Raw genomic sequence first — 23,406 nt, 5'->3', positions numbered from 1 at the left:
ACTTTCTCATTGAGGCCACTTTTGTCCTGTCCAGAGGCGATCAAGACGTGGATAGGACTGAATTTCATGAATTTCAATAAAAAGAAAAGAGAAGTTATGGTGTAGGGTCCCAGTGGCCCATGAACATCCCATCCTGCTGACTTGCGGCCTTTTCTAAAGCCAACAGTGTCAAGTGTGGGTTGAACAGTGTTGTTAAATTCATCTCTTTTGATCTTCGGGAGCTGGCGAAGGTGAAAAACAGCATTTTTGAAACAGCAATCCATGCCTTGGTCACATCACAGGTGGATTACTGGAGTGCAGACATGGGCAAACTTTGGCCCACCGGCCTTTTTAATCCGGTGTCGGTGCTGGATGGAGTCAGGTTGCTAGATATGTTCGGAGTCCTTCCGTGTTACAAATAAAAATTTGAAGTCATAAAACTAAATTAATGACTTTTTTCTCTTGTAATACCGGCTCACTTGTAAATGTGTTCAAATAATATATAGATCATGAATAGACATGAGAACTTGTACCAAATTTCTAATTCTAGGGTCTTTCATAATAATGTTTTAGGGTTTAGTTCATGAATAAGATTATTCATACATAAATATAAGGTCTGTTTGTTTTTCATCTTTATCTTTTTTTTTTAGAGAGTGTACAATGAATCGTGACTCTACATGTCGCATTCATGCAATTTTTAGTTTTGTTTTTATTTGGGCTATATGCCAGTGTGTCAACTTTTGATGATATTTGCATCCTGAAAAGGATCCGAACTGTAGCTAACAGAATATACTATAGCAATTGTTCAAGCCCATGTTCTGACACATTTTAAGAATGAGCTTATTTTTCCTCCAGATGGCATCACCGTTGCTCGAAACGTGAGACCGCAAACTTGTGCGTTGCCATCTTTGCGACTCACCTTGGTCTCGTTGCTTGCCCGTCAGTTATTTTGTCGCTTTTCCTCCTTTGGATTACCTTTATTTTGTCATTGAACTTTTTTTCTACAATTTTACAAGAATATTCTCTATTCTTGGTGAATGTAGCCATTTCTAATAATCAGTTTTAAAGTCTGCCGTTTAGCATTATGCAAGTATGACGCAAAGAACATAAGACAGTTTGTAAAGATTTACGATTTGACACGGCTCAATGAAGCTCATTAGCAAACGTAGCATGACTTGAAATGCTCCATACACTTTCCAATATTTCCTCCCAACTGTCTGTTCCTTTTTTCGCCATTTGAATTGCTTGTATGTGTGTGAACCACGTCCGGCCTCTCGTCCTAAGTAGGAGGGAACTGTCTTCTGATTGGTCAATGCCGAAGAACCAATCGAAGGTCGACGTAGGACAAATCACACTACGCGGCAAGACGTACCAATTTTCTAACATGCCGGACTTTCGTCCCAGATGCCAAACGACCAACCGTTGAGTATAACAGTAACTTTTGCTGACTTCAGACGACACAAATGTAGCCTGATTTTTGACTTTTGACTTGACTTGTACCCAGACATAGAAAACATAGTACATGTGCTATTAACTAGCGCTCCCACCCTCGACCCCGCCTTGATGAGAACATTTCAACTTATCTCAATATCCTTTTTCAAGTTTGACAGCAAGGTCTTAAAAGCCATTTACCTTGGTGACACTTCGGTTGGCAACGTTTGCAGCAAATTAGTAATTTCAGAAAAACGCCAATTAACGTCCAAGGATATGCAATGGTTGCCCAGATTTTCTGGCTACGACCTTCCAGGCTGCCGCAACTTGGCTTTGGAGACGGACACCTCCCGTCTTCTCTAGTTTGCGTCGTGTGGCGAGTTGTCATTGATTTGCATCACGTGCGGGAGCAAACCAATCGAGCAAGCAGGGGTCTTCAATCCTGTTCCTTGAGAGCCTGTGCCCTGCTTGTTTTGAGGATGATTTTGATGATCGGATAATCAGCAAGGATCTGCAGAAGCCAGATAACGATCCTTATCATTTGAATCAGGTGTGTTGCAGGACACCGGTCCTTCAGGAAAAGGATCGCAATAGAGTGTCAGAATGTGAGATGTTTATAATTATCATCCAAGCAGAAAAAAAAAAATCACTCAATCCATCCGAGTGGGATTTATTGGTGATTTGAACAATGATTAGAAATATTTTTAATTTGTCCTCCAGTGTATATTAACGACGGTCATTTTGCATCCCAAAAGGCAGGGTAAGTTTATTTATAAAGCATATTTCAGCAACTCAAGGTGCTTCACACATTCTAACTTTATTCTTGCAACATTAAAACAGTTTTCTTTTCATATCGCTGTACTTTCCTTTATTTCTGAGTAGCCCTTGTGCTCTTTTGTAAATTATACACTGCATCAGCATCAAGGATTAAACAACGTCATCACGTTACGTCCTTACTATGCCATCCATTTCGGACACCCAAATATTGGTCGGTTCCCAAAATAGAAGTGACTAAATACGGTAACGGTGAAGGTACAATACATTATACTCACATTGTGATTAATTCCCATTGTCCCATTCATTATTTTTCACGAGGAATGGCTGCCACGAGCGTCGCTTATTATAGCGCGCTCTGGCTCATCTGCTGTATTTGCTCAGCGGCTCGACGAGACCTGCTGGCCCTGACACTGTAGTCTCACCTCATTAACATTTTAGGTGACGAGCCTGTCGCAGCCTTAATTAACAATTCATGAGAGCGGCTCAAAGCTATATTAACATTTTACAGCCAATAAATCAGCTTTGCTAATTTTCTACGCGTATGTGTGTGAGTAGGCGCCGGGTGATCTGAGAGGTTTACATTTTGATGATGTAAAAGCTCCGACTTATTAAGTCGCTAATTGGGTAATGGCAAAGTCTATAGTCCAATAAGGAAAGAAAAAGCCACCTTCACTTTGTGATTGAAGTCAGTCGGCTCGTGCTATGTTCGAGAATAAAGTGTCACGAAACATTTAGCTGTGTGTTTGTTTTTTAATGGGCATTGACTTGGCTACTGATTACTGCAAAATATTAGACACTATTAGACACAGCTGGGATAGGCTCCCGCACCAGCCGCGACCCTCGTGAGTAGAAGCGGTTCAGATAATGGATGGAAGGATAAATATAGTCTGTGAAATATTTTGCGATGACACACAGAATATTTACGTAACTGCTTGTTTGTTGTTAGTCAGTCGGCCTATGCCATGCAACAAGCGAACGAGCCATTGCTCCCGGTTAACTAGTGGTACTGTCAGCCTCCATTCACTCTAAACGTTTTAGCAAATACCAAATAATTCTCTGCAAACTGCAAAGTAGTACAGTTAAAAGCAGATTTGATTCACCTGAGATGGCTCTCCCTTCGCACGTCAGGCACGAACAAGTGCTTCACCAGTCGTCCAAAACTCTGTCCGATCCTCCCAGCCCCTCTCATCGACAACCGTCGCATGAAAAACGTCTGATGGCCACAGGCATTGCTCAACCTTCATGCACACATCAGTTTTCAAGTATCAGTGCCCATCCATTCCCACCACCCCTGTGGACAAAAAACTCATTTGGGCCTCAGTTTGGTCATGGGCGGTATATTTCTGACATGTATGACCGTTTTATATAAGGTATTGCAATTAAATCTCAAGTCTTACTCACATAACTTAAGTCAATATTCCAGCACATTTTTATGGTTCATTAGAAATAATCTTAAAATTTTCCATCCAATAAATACTTAACCTGAATATGATAGCAGTAGCATGCCATCCATCCTCCTCCCCCACTCCAGAGGATGCCGCCTGTGGATCGGGATTTATTGCATCTCATACTTGAGACCACCTTAATATATAAACACCTGCACAGAACTTCACCCTAAAAGCCCCCTCACCCCACTGCAACACATTGATGGTTGACAATTTTTTGCAAGTGCCCACCTGCGTATTTACTTGAACATGAAAACTCAAGGTGACTTTTCCAGCATGCAGGTAGAATTATAAAAAGCCCCACAAAGAGGATTAGAGGTTGCCATTCCAAAGCAGAGTCTCAAACCCACTAAAATCACCCAAAGAAAAGAAGGGAACATCCCTCTGGGGTGCCTCCCTGCCGAAATTCACAATGTCCTTTCAAAGTGAAAGATTGTTTTTGTTATGATGATAATGAAGGCGTGATGATGATAGCATGGCAGGCACACTTTTTGGCACCTGGCCATCCTTCACTAATGAAATGTCCAACACTTTTTTTTGCCAGACACAAGTCGCACTGTGTACGTTCTTTCCTGTTGTCTTGCTGCCCTCTTTTGGGCACAATGAGAACAGCATCATCTTTTAAGCAGAGATTCAGGATCAAGCTCATGAATGTGTCCCATTTGCTTGAATTTTAGGGGTCCAATTGTGTCAATATGTGCCCCAGTAGTAACGAGCTGTGTCCCAGTATCAGGCTACGACTGGCCATCGGACTGGTCGGTGATGTTACAAAGTAGGAATCGAAATCTGTATCGTCCTGGACGCGGGACCGCGCACGCATTGAGTGAAGGGCGGCGGCACGTTCGTTTTTCATTTAAGAAATTAATACTACATACTTTGGTGTGTTTGATTTGTAGTCATTTAAACGAGGTTTTGCATAAGAGTGATAGTAATCGTCGTAGTTTTTTTTCCAGTGTATCATTCGCTACAATTTAACACGTGTAGTATGTGATTGACCCGGGTGGGAAGCTATGCGCATTTGCATTCTTTATTCAAACAAAGTTTTACAATGAAGTGACCATTTCGGTAATCGAACACGATATAATGATGTTTGCAGCTGTATCAAATTTAAGTGCCGATACAGATGGGTGGTCTCATGTTAGAGAAGACGTTCTTGTATTCCAAAAGACTGGTTGATTTTAATTTTGTAGAGATCCATTGCTATATTGAAAGAAGCAAAAAAATCAAGTTAAAAAAATCACTCGCGTTCTGCATTAGGCTCGAGGTGCGTTCAGGACCTCGCACACAGTAGGACATATGAAAAACTCATGTTAATTCAGTGCATCAACAGGCTGAACAGCGACACATCTCTAAACATTGTGGGCTTTCTAATAGTTTTCTACCGCTGTTTCGCCCAAAGAAACAAAGAATACGCAAGTTTGTGTTCGATTAGCATTTTAATGAACAAGGTTTTGGCAACAAAAAAAATGCTTGCACTTGTCAGTATTTTTTTCAGCGACTTATTCACGACAATTCAACAAGTGAGCGATGCACATTTGCAGTTGATATCTCGAAAACGTTTTGCAAAGAAATCGTAATTGATAACATAATAGTGATTGTGAAGTGTTGGGGATTTCAGCAGGTATCTTCTTTTCCTGGCAGCCCTTAACCTCACAGGTGAACCCGAACCATCAAGTGACTTAATCTATTTCTGGGAAAAATTGGAGTTACGGTAGCATGTATGACCAGGATCCCCTTTTCCTAGGTAAAGTTACTAGGGGCTACAAATTCTGGTAGGAGCCTGCCAGAATTTATATCTCCAGCCTAACCCTAAATTTGTACTCATACATGGCGCTTATTCCAGTACCGCCACTACACCAACACACACAGCTTTCCCTGGCGATGAAATACTTCGCATACGGTGAAGTTTGAGGTCTGGTAATGTGACACAAAATCACATTTGCTTTACCTTTGTAGTAGTATTCAAAGTGTTGATTGTTCTTGAAATATGTTCATATAAATACCAGAGCTGGGCATTCTGGTGGCACCCATATTTGGGGCGGGAGGCGGGAGGTGACAAATTTTAAAAAAGGGTTCAATTGACAAAGGAGGGAAGTGGAGAGGTGTGTGTTTGTGGATGCGTGGATGGGAAAGGTAATGGTACCCACCCTTTTTTCTGCCATGGACCGGTTCGTTGTCCGACTGAGATTTCGTGGACCTGCCGTGGCGATATCGTACAATCAGGATGGGGCGCAGTACAGATTTTTAATTAATTTTTTTAAACATATCTCGGCAGACTGTAGACCAATACCGGGCCGCGAACCGGTGGTTGTGAACCACTATAGAAGGCTGCCTGTAGTTATGGAGCTTTATGCCTGAAAGCAACGTAAGGGATGTCAGAATTGCTTTAAAAAGTGTATACCTTGATGCAACGTGGCTTTTATTTGACCTTCATTCGTCATTAAAACCTCGCATGCGCTCTCTTACGTAACACCTGCTGGCAGTGGTCCACTCTAGGCACCAAGTCTGATGAAACATCTTATTTTAGGAAGGCCATCTATGGATTGTGCAAGGAGGGAAAAATGTTTTTCTTGGAGTCAGGTGGTGCATTTGCACAAGCAGCAAGTTGACGGCAATGCGTCACTCCCTACAACTTTGAGACATTTTAAAACAGTTCGGCCACATTAGACACGATTGTGGTCAGCTGTTTATATATTTACATCAATTCAACTGAATATTTAAACAAGTGGTGCAGAAATGTTCTTCAGCGTCATGACTGTAGCTCAAAGCTTCATTTTTGCTGATGTAAAAAGATTTGTTTTAAGGTACAGGTTGAATCAACCACTAATAAGTACAACGGGAAAGCCCGAGAAACTCTGTGATGATTAAAAAAGCTAAGTTGTAGCTTTCTGGGGCAAAATATTTTGTCGTCATTTATTAACAATTTGTAGATTGTAAAATTTCCGCGACCACTACTCAGAACAACGGGGAAGCCCGAGTAATTTGGTGAACCTCCAAGAAGGAGGATTATAGATTTACACAAGTTGGTGGAGTAATCTGCTAGAGCATCACAGACCTTTCTACCTGGTACCATCTAAAAAATTTCCTCGCTCTCCAATTACCACCTTAGACTTAACTACGTAAGAGGAAGATAAAACAATAACCTCAAATAATGAGGAATTTAAGATGCGCTGCACAAAAAAGTTGCATGCAAATTGTACCTGAATAAAACTTTTATAATAAACAGTTCTTTGTTGCAGAATGCAAACATATTGAATTTGAAAGTTAAATACAACTGAACTGTACTTGGCCTTAATTTACCACTAGAGGGAGCAAAGACACCCCTAATGATACCCAGTGGCGGGCCGTGCATTTCATGCGTAGATTTTCAGTGAAGTCCTACTTAGTCCTATACTTGAATAAATACCCCTCATAATCGCGTCATTTATGAGACAAATAATATACAGACACACTTACGCAATACTGGGTGTAGCACGACCTAGTTTCTCTTGAAAGGTCAGTCTTGAAAATTGCCTCGCAAGTGTATCTGCAATTAATTAACTAAAGCAAGAATATATTTTAGATTTTCGAGCAGCCTCCAGTTACGGCTTTCTGGTGTGTTGATTCCGCATAGCCCCCTCACGAGTGAGTATCCAATCACAAGACGCGTTCATCACCTTCAACGTAAGGCCAGCGAGAAGGCCTTACTGTCAACTCCTGATCTGATTGGCTATCGCTATTGTCTATCGACTCTGAAAGCCCGTTGACGCCCACATAACAGATGGCCGCGATTGTATCTGAAGGCCTCGGACGAATAGTGTGTGCCACTGGTATTATGAAATCTGCCTGGCAACATTACCTAGCTGAATTCTGATTGGATAAAGACTCTCACCTAAAAATACAACACTGGGATATAATATGATATCAATGTAAAGAATATGATCATGATTTCTTGATTATTTAGGCCGGCAGAGAAGGCCTTGACCGCCCACCACTGCTTGTACCACACTTGTGGCAGTCTGTTTTCCGCTTGTCCTTCTCCTCCTTTGCACGCCTTCAGAGTCAGGAAAGTTAAGATGTTATTTAAACCATTGGATCTGATTTTAATAAACATTTTGCGATGGTGCCACTGGAACAAATGATTCACTTTCAACAATTTTACTCAATTATATTTAATTAAAAAAAAAACATAATAGACATCATGATGATTTTATCACATTCGTTGTTCGTAAAAGCAGGATTTTTTTTTTATTGAAATCCATTGAGAAAGTGTCCCCGTTAATGTGTGTGTGTGAAAAAGTCGTCCTAATCGAATCTTTGTGGATAATTAACGAGCGACTGTTCCCCAGACGGCAATTTGATTTAACACTGATTCCCCCCCACCTCAGCTCTTTCTCCTTCCATTGTGTTGTTTTATTGGAGGAGGGCGTGGAGCTTTCGTGTCACGCCAGAAGGGAGTTGCAGTCAAGTTCTTGCAGTTAACTTTTTGCCTCTTTTTTTTAGGCGCTCACAACACGCAGGGGACATGCCACAGTAGCATAAAATAAGTCATAACTTTTTAAATATATATGTGTATTTTTTTTTAAAGGTGTTTTTTTTTGTTTCATGCAAATATGTATACGGGACGCGCTTTGCGATGGACGATTTTCACCCTCTTTTGCAACTTTTTCACGCATGGCTTTCCTCCACCACTTTCTTATGATTCTTTCCCCACCGGAGTGGTGCACAGACACAGAAACAGGTCAGTTAAGTCACTTTGATTCTTATATTTCGCCCTGACTAAAGAGTTCACTCAGGGCGTTTCTTCTGCTTGGTACAATTTTGGGTGCGCACATGCTGCGCAGATGCCAATAAAAAATGTGTTTTTAGTTTTTTTTTCCACCGCTTCGTCTTTGCACTTATTTTATCGCCAAAACGGCACTAAATACGAGAGAAAAGGAGGAGATACGATGCAAGTTGGGGAATGTGTGGGAGAGTGGACGCCCAATCTGTTGTCTGCAACAGTTGCAAGTGAAGAGTTTAACGTACGACAATACAAAAGTTATTCATAAAGTGAAATAAAGTTTCTCTATGCAAATGAGGCGCTGAAATAAGGCCGCCAAAATATTAGAAACAGCTCTCAGAATGATGTAATCAACTTCAATGCCACTGTAGACTCAATGTCTTTTTAACTGTTTTTAATCCAAATTTAGCTCAATTAAATAATAAAAACAAACAAAAAAACTGAAGACATTAAGACAAGAAATTATTGGATTAAAGCACGGTAGCGCATCAGCCTCACAGCGCTTAGGTCCTGATTATTTTTTTTTTTTTGGCTCATATTTTTCCTAAAATGCATGTATTTTTCCCAATTTTTTTATGTTTTCTGATATTTGCTCATTTTACACTTAATATTTTTGTTCATGATCTTTATAGTAATTTGGTGTATTTGTTTCTTATATTTGTTTCTATGAATAATTTTGTGTTTCAAATTTTGTATTGAAATTTCACTTTTTTTCCGCATTCTGTGTATTAGTTTTTATCCATTCATTTTTTGTACCATTTATCCTCACCTATTATTCCTGGGAAAGAGTAGAGATTGTACAGCCAAGCGGATACAGTTTTCAAGGTTTTCCGATGCGGCAGTTTCCATCCGGATCACAAACTTACAATTGTTACCTGGAACTGTTCAGGAGTTACCTTGGATGATGAGCCACATACTGCTTCACCAGGACATTACATGGTCACATGCCAAAAATGTCACAAAATACTTATTTTAAGAATGTATATTATATTATATATATTTATATTATTTGTGTAAGTGACCAGTAGTACAGTAATTCTAAACATAAAATGTGCAATGATGCACAAAGTCCTTGTCTCCTGATGTGAGCAACAAAAATTATACAAAGTACAAATATTTAGAGAGCTGAAACGAAAGTAAAAAATACAGTAATACTGTGACACATCAAAATTAGATTTGCATTTAAAAGCTTGCATTTTCTATTTGTTTATTTGAGAAGCAGCATGGTGGTCAACTGGTTAGCACGTCCGCCTCACAATGTAGAGGTCCCAGGTTTGTATCCGGCCTTCCTGTGTGGAGTTTGCATGTTCTCCTTGTGCCTGGGTGGGTTTTCTCCGGGTACTCCGGTTTCCTCACACATTCCAAAAACATACATTGTACATGATCGTGAGTGTGGATGGTTGTTTGTCTGTGTGTGCCATGCAATTGGCTGGCAACCAGTCCAGGGTGTCCCCCGCCTACTGCCTGAATATAGCTGGGATAGGCTCCAGCACCCCCCCGCGACCCTTGGGAGGAAAAAGCGGTTGAGATAATGGATGGATCATCATCCATCCTGCTCCGCCAATATGTGCTTTGTATAGCGTGTCATTTGTCTGCCTCTGTCGCTCAGGAACTGGTGCGCCTACGTGGTGCAGAAAAACATCAGCTGCGCTGTGCAGGGCAGTGTGGAAAGCTTCCAGGAGCCAGTGGTGGCCCCGTGCCCGCCCTTCATGACCAACTGTCCCCATCAAGTGACGTGAGTTCTGCAATGGATGCTTATGAGGACTAGCTGCCTTTAAAATTGGGTCAGATTTTTTTTTTTGGTCATCAGCGAGCGCAAGTGGTGTTATGGGTGTCAAATTTAGGGAAGTGGGGGAAGGCAGAATCAGTCTTCAACTTACCAGATGTTCCCCAAGATATGAGACCCTCCTTCAGTAACATAAATTAATTTGCATGACCATGTATACTTACGGTCCTGTGCATTGTTTTAAACTTAAACGTCCTTTTTCGAGACCCTCTGTTATTTCAATTGTAGCTGTTTGAACGCTGACAGGCAGGCATTCACAAAGAGAATGTTTCGTGTTCTGGAAGTTAACTCATTCAGCACAAGCCAAGTAAAAAAAAAAAATTAAAAAAATGGATCTTTGACGTCTTTAGCCGTCAATGGTAATAAATGAGTTAATCACTGCTTGATTATGCCATTCCTCTCTCAGATACAAAACCCGGTTCCGGCCCACGTACAAGATTGCCCACAAGAAAGTCACGGAGTTGGAGTGGCGGTGCTGTCCGGGCTATCAAGGACCTGGCTGTAGAGATTTGAAACCCACTCCCGAACATCAGATAGTGCAAGGAACTCAGCCCTACGGCCCATCAAGTACTGGATATTCAAACAGACACATACAAAGTAAGACGCCATTTGTGCCAGTTTAGTGTCACTTCAGATGTTTTTTTGCACAACATCAACGTCTTACCTACTTTTAGGGCCAGAGCGCAGAGAGACAGGCCATCATGAGACGAACGACAAGGTGCACCTTCTGGAAGGTGAAGTTCAGCGCCTCTCCCAGACAGTCTTGGACCTGCAGTCCGCCCTGAAAGGGTTAACTGCCAACCTCCGCGCTGACCTGCAGGAGGACACCAAGAACATGCTAATAACACTCTTCAACAACATGCAGCCTCCCGATAGTGCGGTGGTACCAGGTCCCGAGGATAGTCCCGCAGTGCTGGATGGCCACCAGGCATCCAGAGGTGGGATCACTGGAGACAAGGTCTTGGAAAAAATTGAAGGCCGCTTAGATGATATTAACGACGCGCTCAAAAGCAAGGAGGAATTGCTGGAAGACCTGCGAGGGATGATAACAAATCATGAGGGGCAGATTCGTGTCCTGATGGACGCCTCGCAATCGCAGACTCCGGCCATGATGGAGCTTGATGTTGTGCAGAGCTACATCGATGGAAAAGTTGAAAAGCTAAAGAATGAACTGGACCAGACCATGAAGGAACAGTTAGACAAGATACAAGCCACATGCAGTAGCAAGATCCAGTCTTTGCAGAAGACCTGCGAGGACAACCGCGACCAAAGTTTGGACAGCTTCACTAAATTGGTGGACAACAAGGAGGCCGACCTCAGGAAAGAGATTCGGGCTCTGCGAGTGGACATGACAGCTGCAGATGGGCCATCGAGAATTCAGCGGCAGACGGACCCGATTAAGAAGCAGGAGGACCACAGCGACCACAAAGATTTGTGGCTTGAGATCAACCGTATCACCGAGGCTTACCGCATTTTGAACGTTCGTATTGACAACGAGCTAATTCACTTGACTGAACCTCGCGGGGACAACGGCGACTACATCCCGCTGATTGAAGAATTGGAGGCCCGCTTAAATATCACGGAGCAAAATGCAGAAACTCACTGCTTCTACATAGAAGAGAAACTGACACGGATTATCACGGAAGAAGTGGCGTCGCTGAGGCAAGTTTTGGACGAGCGTCTTAACAGCATGGAGGACCAGTTCACCAGCATGCTGGTGGAAATGAGCAACAACTCCTTCCCGGGGGTGTTTGGAGACTCCATGGATTCTGTGCAGGCGCAAGTCAATAACAACAAATTCATCCTCCAGGGTTTGGATGACAAGATCAACGCTGTTGGAGAGTTGTGTTCGGCAGGGTGCTCGGTCTCAGAAACTATCGCCGTTGAAGGAAGTTCCTCACCATCACCCAAGGGACTGGATATAATTTGGAAGGATCTGCGTCGCTACAGGAATGACTTGGACGCACTACGTGCCGACGTTGGGACGAATACAGACAAGCTCCAGGAGTTGGTAGAGCATGCCGAAAGAGAATCATCCGGGAACGGGAGACATTCCAAGACCATTCTCGAATTCCAGAAGGAGTTAATTAAAATCCAAGATAATGTTGTTGGCCTGGCCGGTGCCGTCACCGGACTTGGTGATTCCTTGAGCAAGTACAACCAGGACATGGTTAAAATCAACGCAACATGCTGCCAGGCAGAGCGAAGTGGCTCGGGGGGACTGGTGCTCACCGGTCAGCCTGACATCACCGGCCGACAATTCGAGGAGCTGAGGAACCAAGTGGACGTTCTAGACAAGCAGGTGTTAGCTGACCTGAGTCGGTGTCAACACGTAGAAGGACGGGTGGATGCACTCGAGAAGGCGTGCCTCAGGTTGGATAGCTTCGCTGCTCACATTGAAGAACTGAAGGGCGGCCTGGGGAGGATGAACGCTACCTGCGGACGCCACGATGCAGACATTGCCGAACTGCACAACTCCTTGCGCCGTTTCCAGGCCCAGCTGTCTGCCATGGCCAGACAGGTTTCCAAAGATGTCGCCGCCAAGTATCCAGGTGAGTTTCTCTGACATCTTGGCTTGAATGGGTTTTGCCTGGCCTTTACGTCCAACTGATTGGTGTCGTTTTTGAGAATATTTCTGACTGCTATATAGGTTGGTTCGCCCGTCAGAGGTTCTGCGTTAGGATCAGGTTTTTTGCTTGTTTTTTGGCGAGTTCTCCCGATGATTGACAGGAGACCAGTCCAAGGTTCCCATCACCTCTCACTCAATCAGGTTAAAAATACCTCCTCCCCATGCCCCTATTGAGATCCACTATAAAATGGAAGGGGGGGGCATTGTAGAGGAAGCAGGTTTACTTAATGAAGTTGTCAAGGATTCTAGAAGACATGTCTTTAATACTGGAAATAGAAAGGAAAATTGCAAGTGAGAATATGACCCGGAGTTCTCAAATATACTGGCTGAATAGATCCGATTCTTCTATCGACTTCCTTCCCAACTCTCAGAGCATTCACGAGTTTTATCAAGCATGATTAACATCTGTACAAACACGAAGCCTTCCTGCAGATAATCCTGCATAATATCATGCACAACTCACAGAGAGGCTCTGAGGAAAAGGATCACATCCCCTAAATGGCCGCAGGGTATTTCCCCGAGTGGGAGGACACGAGTTCACCGGGCCTCTCGCTGGATGGCTGGCTGGCCTCCCCCTATGTCATTCAATATGCGGCCGCACCGCCAGGCCGCTGAGGCCTATCATGGAAACTTCCTGTGACTTATGATGTTGTTGTCCCAAAAATTCCACAGTTTTTATAGAAGGAATGTGGCAGGTAAATTGAAGCTAAAATATGTATGCGGCAAACCGGGTTTTGGATTGCAGCCCCCGCTGACTACTTGCAGTGATTTAATTGCATCGTTTTTGCTTCACCGAAAGAGACGTCAGAACACCCGAGTCGACTGTCTCTTTCCTCCCTGAGTAACAAACTGAGTAATGTCGAGCTTTTTGGATTTTCCTTTCTCATACCGCAGCACCACCAACATCGACCTCAGCACTCAGTCACTCAATGCACACGCCTCACACATGCACGCATTATCAAACTCCAGGGATTCCCGTATGGTGACCTCAGCCTGACGAGCCGGGGTCTGGTCCTCATTAAGGGCCCTGACTCATTGCACTGATGGAGAAGAGGAGGAGTTAAGCTCCGCTCCACACCCATGACCAGATGCGTCGACTGCCCCTTAGCTGTGATGTCATGGCTTCGGGCCCCATGGCTGGTGCCTCCCTTCTTCTCGACGGTGCAATGACCAAATCAAAGTTGTGATGGGGAACAGAGGTGGAAATGGGGCCTTCCCCAAACTGTTAGCACTAAGTTGGCAGCATGCAAATGTGCTAAATGACTTCAATACAACATTTTCTATGGCGCTTGTCCTCATTCGGTCGCGGGTGAGCTGGAGCCTATGCCAGTTGACTTTAGGCGCGAGACAGAGCATATAATAAACATCCAATGACTTGTTCAGGTTAAACCTTGATCTGCCTTGTGGTTCCTCTGCTGGGTGTGTATTCTGGATGTCACCTACATAAATAGTGTGACATCATAGCAACAGGATGCTGTGGTGTGTACAACATTGTTGCTGTTTGTATCAAAAAATAAATCTTGGGATTCTAAAAGCATGCGGTGGAAAAGGGTGGGACAAGCACTGATGGATTTATTACGTGATGAAAAGAGTCATGCGTCAAATCAAGTTACCACCCCAAATAGTTGTTGCGATTATTCTGAGAGGATGTTTTGCTTTGGCCGAGGGGAAAAGGAAAGAAGTCTAAATGAGAGATACGTGTCAGTGAAGTGTGTAATCCGGCCTGCAGTCATATGAGGGCCTCGATTAGGCTGCAAACAAATGAGTTGTTGTCATCATTCAGGAGACGTGGACACGAGGCTGTTTTGAACTGATGTATACAAACGGGTACAAAATGTGAAGTTTGGGCCAGCCGGCAACATTTTGGAGCCTGCAGATTAAGTCTCAAAGCGGAAATTATTACATCACACTTTTGTAAAATTGTGGTATCGTAGTTTCTCCTGTGTGCATTCCCTGCATTGTATTCAATCAGTTGCACTTTTGGGGGGTTTGTGTAAATGGAGATTTTTTGGGGAGGAGTGTGAGTTATTTTTCAACGGTAGCAAAGAAGCATGTTATGGTTATTCTTGAAATAAAATGAATGTGAAATCCATCGAAATGTTCCCAGATGTTAATTGATGCATTTTGGAACCTGAAAATAGAAAACAGGGGACATGCTTTAAAAACCAAAACAGTTATTGTGTGAACATGCTTGTTAAATGTTGCGTGTAGATACAATTTGTGTGAAATTTTCACAGCCAAAAACAAAAGTGGCGACCAGCAAAGTGGCATTCTGAGGGGTCGTCACTTTCTGTCAATCCTGACATTTGAGGTTGCGAAAGGCAGGCCGTGAACTGCTTTGTGCAGCTCCTTGGAATACGTTTTCATGCTGCACAAGAAGGAACGTTCAATTCCTGCCGTACAGCTGTTTTTCATTTGACTGATTCATATTAATGGCCTCCAAGTATTTTTCATACAAATATTTACGACTCAACTACTGTTGTTTTCTGTCAACGATGACGAAATGATTTTTGTCTGTGCCCTTTTGTTCCTCACCGACACCATGATGATGACAAGCTAAGCATGGCTCTGATCACTAAAACATGACAATATGTCACCACGCGGCGATGTTCATCTATTCTCATGGCAAAAATAAGACTGACTCCAATTGATGTAGATTATATGGCCCCTCATCTCCAATTCATGCCAAAATAATAATTTTGGATATGACCTGTGAGAGCGGGTATTGCCATATAACGAACTACTATGCCGACCTGGTCATATTTGAAGATCTGTACCAACTTGGGAAATTTCACAGTGCTCCTGTTTGTACAGGAAACTTTGGAAACGAAATGTCCCATTTTTCATTACTCGGATTAATGGATAAAATATTCATGAAATCATCAAGCATGCTCTAAATGACGTGGTGCTTGAAGCGCTCATATGAGGGCCGCCACGAGGCCTGTAAACACACCAGCCGTTGTATGTTAAAATTTCTTTTCGCTTAGCGGTTAGATAAAACATGATGGAGGAATTTAGCATCTCTCTGAACCCTAATTGTGGCTTGCAACCCTAATTTGATACCGCATTTAGGCTTTACACCTTAATTTGAAACCTTAACCCTGACTAAATAAAAAGCAAATTTCAAAGTTGAAGCTTGATTTCAAACCATAGCCTTGAATTGAAACCCTTATTTAACCTAATTTAAAACCCCAATTTGAAACCCTAACACTAACTTAAATCACTAGCCACGATTTCAAAATCTACTTTGAGAACTTAACCCATGATTGAAACCCTGACTCTGCTTGAAACTCCAAGTAGAAAACCAAAGCCTTGTTTGAAAACATAAACCTGACCTAACACCTTAATTTGAAGCCCTAACCCTGACTTGCAATCCAACCATATCTCCTTGACTGAAACCCTTGCCGGTGTTTGAACTCTTTACCCTAGTTTAAAACCCTACTCCTGGCTTAAGGGCCAAATTTACAACCCTAACCTTGACTCAAAACCCCACCCATGATTTGAAACCCTACTTTAAGTCCTTAACCCATGTTTCAAACCCTAACTTTTGACTTCAAACCCTAATTTGAAAACTCGACCATTGCTGAAAAGCATGCTCTCTGGGCTTGGAACATTGACTCGAGTTTGAAACTCTGTCACTATTTAAAATTGAATCGATGAGGGGAAATACAAAAGAAAAAGCCTGACCACACTTCTTTTTTTGATCCTCCAGATTCTCAAATTGTTTTTTTGTTTTTTTTGTCTGAGATGTTCCCCAACTTCCTTCGCTCTGCTCAAAAACATGTCCTTACACGAATGTCAGAGGACGTCTCCCGGTCTCATCCCGCGGTGAGGCCTCAGCAAATTAATTTCATCAAACGACTGCTTTGATTTCTCGGATCAGTGCGTTTAGAAATGGGGAGACGAGGACCCTCCACTGAACTGTCTATTGCCATCAGGGAGTAGCCGAAACAAACAAGGATATCAAAGTCGTCTTGAAGTCAAAGGGTGCCGAGCGAGAAGAAAGGGCACACGCAGTGTTATACACAACACAACAATTTGGACAAGATTTGAAAGATGAAGAATACCGTTACTTTAGAATCTCAAGTTAAAGTAAAAAAGTAGTCTTCCAAACATTTACTAGTATGAATACATAGCCAGTTGGAAAGAATACTTGAGTAAAAGTATAGCAAGACTAACTTGTGATTATATCTTATATATACATATATTTTTTTCTATTTTATATTTTTACATCAACGCATGAACATTAACTAGGAAAAAAAAAGGTAAAATTGGAATGTACAAATTCAGATAAATTTGTGGCTAAAATTGGAAAAGTCGCTAAATTCTTAAGCTTGGCCGTGCTTTTGTAAACAAGCCCCTTTCTAGTTGCTGCCCTGTTCTTCGTGGAAACCCCTGCACGTCAGCTCGAACGGCAGAACCGAGGCCGTTCTCCCCACCGGCCATCCATCAATTTTGTGAAACGCTTATCTGGACCGCTATGCCTGGTCAATCGCCAGAGCAAAATTTTTAGCCCGCAGAGAACCGGCTATTTTACTGTGATTACAATATTTGGGGCATGAATTTATTATTCAAGTACCACGCTTCGTACTTGCGTCCGTCCGTCCATCCATTATCCGAGCCGCTTATCCGGGAAGAGTGTCATGGAATGAGTGATGCGTTGACGTGTAAGGTGGCTCAGTGTTACAGGATGCCGTCGTCTGGTTGTGGTGATGCTCGCTCTGCGTTGTGGTTACCCCCGCTTGGAGAGCCGTGGCGGAGGAGGGGGGAGGCCTCATGGGAAATATGCACTTAGGCAATCCTGAGGGCGACATGGAGAGGAAATGAATGTAATTGTCGCAGTACAAATTTAATTTATTTTTGATTAGACGTGGTTTGTAAATGGTTTTATTTGGTGAAAGGACCCTTGTTGTTATTATTTTTTTTCATTTTACGGCATGTGTTATTAGCTTTGGATACAACAGCTCACTGTGGTGATTCACGATGACTCCGTGCAGACTGTAACAAGTGGAAGAATACAATTTTGTTTGTGACTCCTTGAGTGCCGAAAAGAAAGTTTGGTGTTTTATCTTTTCCTTTTTGGATCTAAGTCAATCAAAATAAAAAATTGTGGGAATGTGGATTGTAACGATTCTACCTGGTTTAGGCCACAAAGACAGGTAAATAGAGCAAGTAGATCTGATGGATCGGCCTCCCTTCCTCCATCCATCAGCCCGACTTCCGCTCAGGCCTGCCTGGACGTTCTTGGCCCGACTTAAGCCAGCATATCATTACCGTCGTCTGGTATAAACATTCATATAAAAATTCATGCTTGCAACTAATGCAATCTGCGCCGTAGGATCGTAGTGTGCAGACGCACTTATTTAAGCTAATAAGGGCTTTATTTGTGCTCCCGCTTCCACGGCCGGTTGCCATGCCAGCCGAGCATCTTCCGGCGCAATCTGACTTCTACTATTCCACTTTATTTTTTGAGGCGCTCGTTGAAATGCAGTGTACAATCGCACTGCGGCATACCGACAGCTCTTGAATCTCTCGTTTAGCTTGTTAAACTTCATAAGGGGGAGCTCCGTTCTGGTAATCCTGCAACACTTTCTTAGTTGCACTGATGGAACGTCGGTCACATTTTGTGCTATAATGACATTAAAGATACCGTTTCTGGTTCCTGAATGTCTGAAGAGGGTTTATATTTGTGACTTGCGGCGAGAACAAAGTGTGAAAGTGTGCAGTGAAAACCACATGGGAACTGTTGGAAAGAGATAGAGTGAGGGTTAGGGTTTCAAATTAGGGTTTCAAACCAGGGTTAGAGTTTCAAGGCTGGACTCGGATTTCAAATAAGGGTATGGGTTTTGTACCCGGGTGAATGTTCTAATTTGACGGCAGGGCTTCAAGACAGACCTAGGCTTTCAAAGCAGGGTTTCAAATTATGGTTCGGAGTTGCAGTTTCAATTCTGGTTCAGGTAGTTTGACTCATGGTTTTAAGACAGGAATGGGGTTTTAAATCAGGGTTTCAAATGAGGGTTGTGGTATAAAAGTAGGTTTGAGTCTAGGATTTATTTATTTGTTAAATCAGGGTCAAGGATTCAAATTCGAGCCAGGGTTAGAGTTTCAAAGTGGTTTCAAGCATGGGTTAGATGCTTTAGGGTGTGAAAGTAAGGTTTCAAGTCCTGTGTTCCCAATAAATGTAGACCTATTATGTGTGTGCATCTCCCAGGATGATTTTCCACCCTCCTTTTCCCGCAAACGCTGATGGTCTTGTAAACATTAGCGATGAGTGTTGATTTCCTCTAAGTGTGACGTCATTCCATTCCCATCGTCCCGCCATGACCCCGGCGCGGGATTCTGACTGTGAATCATCCTCAATGCCGTTTCATCATGTCCCCAGGAGTCCTCCTCAGACCCGAGCCGCCGGCATCCTCACCAGACCCCGGCAGAGGCAGAGTTCACCAAATCCGCATCCCACTCATCATCCCCCCGCCCAGACAGCCCAACACACACCCCGTGAGGACGGCGCCCCCGAGCCGGCCGGCCGCCCCTCAGTGGCCCGGAAGCCACGGCATCCCTGTGATGCCAAGCAGACCTGTGGTGGAGACAGGCGAGGCGGGACCCCCCGGGTACATGCGCAGGGTCACGGTGAGGAGGGGCTCCGAGGACTCGGCCAGTCTGCCCCTCACCGGGTTCGCGGGAGCACCAGGTAGGGTCTTAGGTTAGGAAACGTCATGAATCGATATACAGTTGGGCTTTTTACATATCCTAGGGCGCAGGAATCAAATTCTGGTTCTTGGGGGCAAGTTTTTGATATTTCCCTCCTCCAACACACCTGATTCAAATCATCAGCTCATCAGATGTGTTGGAGGAGAGAGACATCTAAAACATGCTGGACAGGGGCCCTCTCAGACCAGAATTGGTGACCCCTGCGCAAGGGCATGCAAAGTTTTCCATTTGTCGATTGTCATCTTTAATTAAGGTACCAAATATTGTTCCAAGCCCTGTATAAATATAACATTTATTGATTTGATAAATTAAGACATTATTTTGTAAATCTTCTTTAAACGTATTTTCACATTGTCAAGGATAAATCACAGAGCCGTAGTGTCTGTTTTCTAATGCTATTTTTGAAGACATTCTAATCAAGGATTTCTTTTTTTAAATATATTTCTCTATCTGCTGATTGGGCTGGAGAACTTACATGGTTCTACTGTTAATGTCCTATTAATTTTTTTTTAAATATTTCTTTGACTTTTCCCAACAGTTCTTATAATGGATGGCATTACGGTGAAAGTGTTCCTTTTTATCTTTTTGCAGGCTATCCTCCGTTGCAGCCGGTATCTTTCAAGCCTGAGTGGAGCAGCCCCAAAGGTACAGCTTAGTAGAGAGGTGCCTTGCGATACCAGCACATAACTCATATTACAAGGTTTTCAGATATACAGTGCAAGCTGTTGTTTGGCTGATTTTAATTATTTTTTTTTGCTTTGAGTTGGGAGCACAAACTTGAGATACAAGCACTGTAAGGCGGGCGTGAACTACACTCAACTGACTTTACAATAAAAATCAGCACGGCAAATATTGAACAATCCATTAAAAAAGAGCCTTCAAACTGTTTAAAGCCACTCCAAGTTGAAGTTTACTGACAAACTAAACATAAAAGAAGTCAATTACACAATGTGTATATAAAACAACCACTTACGCTTTCAGTCCGCTAGACTAATGCCAATGTCATGACATCTTCGTTACAGTGCTATAATTCATTCAAGCAACACATTGAACACGGGCGGTGTGGAAACACGTGTAGATAGACAATATAACATTGCTCACTGTCATATATTCTTTATTTTCTGCGAAGAGCAACCAAGATGTTCCAATGTAAAATTTACATTATTTGGAGCACATTAGTGGAATTTCAAGTCACTTCATAAGGAAAAGATGAGTGTTTTGAGTTACAAGTGTGGTCACGGAACAAATTAAACCCACATCTCAAGGCGCCACTGTATTATGTATTCAACTTTGTTTGGTTGTAGTGAGAAGTAAAGCTGTGACTCAAGTGTATCATGCACAAGTGCGAGGAAAGAGGATGTTTGGATTGAAGTAGGTGTGGAGGCACCGTGGAAGGAGTTGGAGACCATTTGCAGATGTTCGACAAAAGAATTTGCCCCTCCGTTGCTTAGTTACGTGCTCTCGCCATGCATATTTGTGTCTAGATCATACAAATAAAGCAGAGCAGACCTCCACCAAGGCCAAACATGCCTAATTGTGATCAGGTCAGAATCGGATCATTGACATTCATCATATAGCCAGTTAGTTAATTAGAAGAATGCAACGAAAGCTTGTTTAAAAAAAAGTGAAAAGAAAAACAGATTTGTTTCTAATATCTCTTCAGCACTTTTAATGACGACGAAGGCCACAAAGAGTAAGAAATTATAGTAATTTTACAAGATTTTTTTTTTTATAAAAAGTTTGATAAGAGAGGGGGGAAAGCTGTTCAAAATTCAAATAATTAACTTGTCTGTGCGTATGTGTGTTGGGGGGGATTAAAAAAATACAAAGAGTAAAAAATGTAAATTTGTGAGCTAAGCTTATTTATGCATGAAAAAAGAGGCTAATTTCATGACAAATTTTAACATTTTAGGAACAAGTCTTAACAAAAAAAAGCTGTAAGGAGGAAATAATTTCATGATTTGTTCAACTTGAAATAAATACTGTATTACATTAAAAAGTTTAATTATTAGTAGTCTAATTATTATAAAATTAAAAATACATTTTTATTATTATAAAATGTACAAAAATATTATACAATTTAAAAAAATTATAAGAATAAGTATTTGCGACAAGAAAAAAAGTCATTGCAAGAAAAAAACATTTTTAATGAAGAACGGTGGTTCAGAAAACCTGCTGTAATACTAGAACAATAGTCAGAATGTTACCAGAATTATGTTTGTACTAGTACCAGAAAGAAAAGGTCTGAAGAATAAAATACAGCAATTTCCTTCAATTATTTCCAAAAATGTACAGAAGATCAGAGACATTGTTTTTGTGTAATCCCACCAGAAATCAATCAGTGCTAAAATCAGTCCTGGACGAGGTAATATTTCGAGAGAAATAACGCACAGCAATTCATGTTACGTTTGCACCTCGCAGGTCCACACACAGCGAAAGTGCTCTGGAATCCATCCTACCAAACTCCAGTTGAATCACGTGGTAAATTTTACTTGTAAACACGACATTGTGCGAAGCATTCAGACAAAAGACTATGAACTATGTTTTTTGTGACGTACTTTGTTGTTGTTAGGCGTTCCAGTAGAGCGCATCGCCGTGGGCGATCCTTTCTCCTTCTCGGCTGGCCTCACACTTCAGCCTTTCTCTGGAGAGTTTGGCATCATTCGCTTTGACAAGGTTCTGCTCAATGACGGCGGCCACTACAGTCCCCACACAGGTACCACTGGAAACACGTATATTTGCTGATACTTTCGGAAAAAGTCTACTTCCACATTTTATGTATACTACAAAAACACCTTCAAAAACGACCTCTATTTATATATATTTTACGAAACATTTATGAACAACAGATTTACCAAGGGTAGCGAGCCTTGAGCAATGCCACCTTTTACAATGTGAAAGCAATTTACTTTCAGATGACATTCAGGCAATTTTTAAATTTGGTATAAATGATCTTTGTCTTGCTTAAATTTACTATTAACTCAGTCAAATATCCAAAAAAGCTAACTTTCCCACTTGCATCAATCAATAACAAACAGCAATTGTTAATCAAAGAGCAATAGGACCCCACTGAAAAGATGAAATTACATTTAATGAGGAAAAATATCGAATATTAGTGGGGGTGTTAAAAAAAATAAATAAAGTAGCAGTATGTGAAAATATGCCACTTAGTTTCACACAAGCATCGTCCATTTTCCCCATCCACAGGCCTGTTCACAGTCCCGCAAGATGGCCGCTACCTGATCTCAGGCCTTCTGACGGCACAGCCCGGTGACTCGGTGGAGGCGGTCCTGTCCGTGTCCCAGCGCAGCATCCAGAGGCTGCGCAGCTCGGCGGCGTCTGGTCGGGACATGTGCGGCTGCGGCGGCTCGGTGTCCTTTGGCCTCGTCGTGCCCCTGAAGCGAGGCGATCGCGTCGGCCTGCTGAGGACGGCGGGCCGGCTGGCCACCACCGAGGCCCGCGAGGTGCTCTCCACCTTCGGTGCCCTCTTCCTGTACGGACCCCCGGCCCACCGCAGATAGCTGAAGCTAAAAAACTGGAAAGTGAACTGTGTGCATACAAACGAACAAACATCTTCATATAATATATTTGACAATCTTTGTACCGCCCAATGTGATTGTGGAAATAATAATTTAACACTTTATAATCTGTGACGTGAAGGCAATAAATGGTCATACGAACTTAAGATGAATCATCAACATGCATAAAAAAAAGGCTTGTCCACCCCATATCATGTTATGCAATTAAACTGGTGCTTAGTGTTTTTTTTTTCCAGGGGGCGCTACTGAGAGAGTTTTGGCCACATGGTATTGTGACCCCTAAATATCCATATTTTCAACAGCGTGCAATCTCATGCAGAAATTGGTGCTTTTTCAGGCATTTGAGC

General features: G+C 42.5%; 1 protein-coding gene across 1 annotated transcript; it reads left to right on the top strand.

Annotated features, from left to right (window-relative positions):
- The first annotated feature begins 8,056 nt into the window (after positions 1-8,056).
- emilin2a (elastin microfibril interfacer 2a) lies at positions 8,057-23,200 on the top strand. The gene is made up of 9 exons (XM_088310219.1): positions 8,057-8,352; positions 10,004-10,129; positions 10,587-10,777; positions 10,855-12,732; positions 19,192-19,500; positions 20,112-20,165; positions 21,942-22,001; positions 22,093-22,236; positions 22,728-23,200. The coding sequence occupies exons 1-9, from the start codon at positions 8,225-8,227 to the stop codon at positions 23,039-23,041; spliced, it is 3,204 nt and encodes a 1,067-aa protein (XP_088166345.1). The 5' UTR covers positions 8,057-8,224; the 3' UTR covers positions 23,042-23,200.
- The last annotated feature ends 206 nt before the right edge of the window (positions 23,201-23,406 follow it).

This window comes from Idiotropiscis lumnitzeri, chromosome 12, assembly GCF_059441095.1.
Source record: "Idiotropiscis lumnitzeri isolate Australia: NSW breed Sydney's pygmy pipehorse chromosome 12, RoL_Ilum_1.0, whole genome shotgun sequence".
NCBI lineage: Eukaryota > Metazoa > Chordata > Actinopteri > Syngnathiformes > Syngnathidae > Idiotropiscis > Idiotropiscis lumnitzeri.
This window is presented reverse-complemented; position numbering and strand designations above follow the sequence as displayed.

Coding starts and splice junctions, on each gene's coding strand:
- emilin2a (XM_088310219.1), top strand. CDS start 8,225: ATGTATACGGGACGCGCTTTGCGATGGACGATTTTCACCCTCTTTTGC. Junction 22,002..22,092: donor AACTCCAGTTGAATCACGTG/GTAAATTTTACT, acceptor TGTTGTTGTTAG/GCGTTCCAGTAGAGCGCATC. Junction 22,237..22,727: donor CCACTACAGTCCCCACACAG/GTACCACTGGAA, acceptor CCCCATCCACAG/GCCTGTTCACAGTCCCGCAA.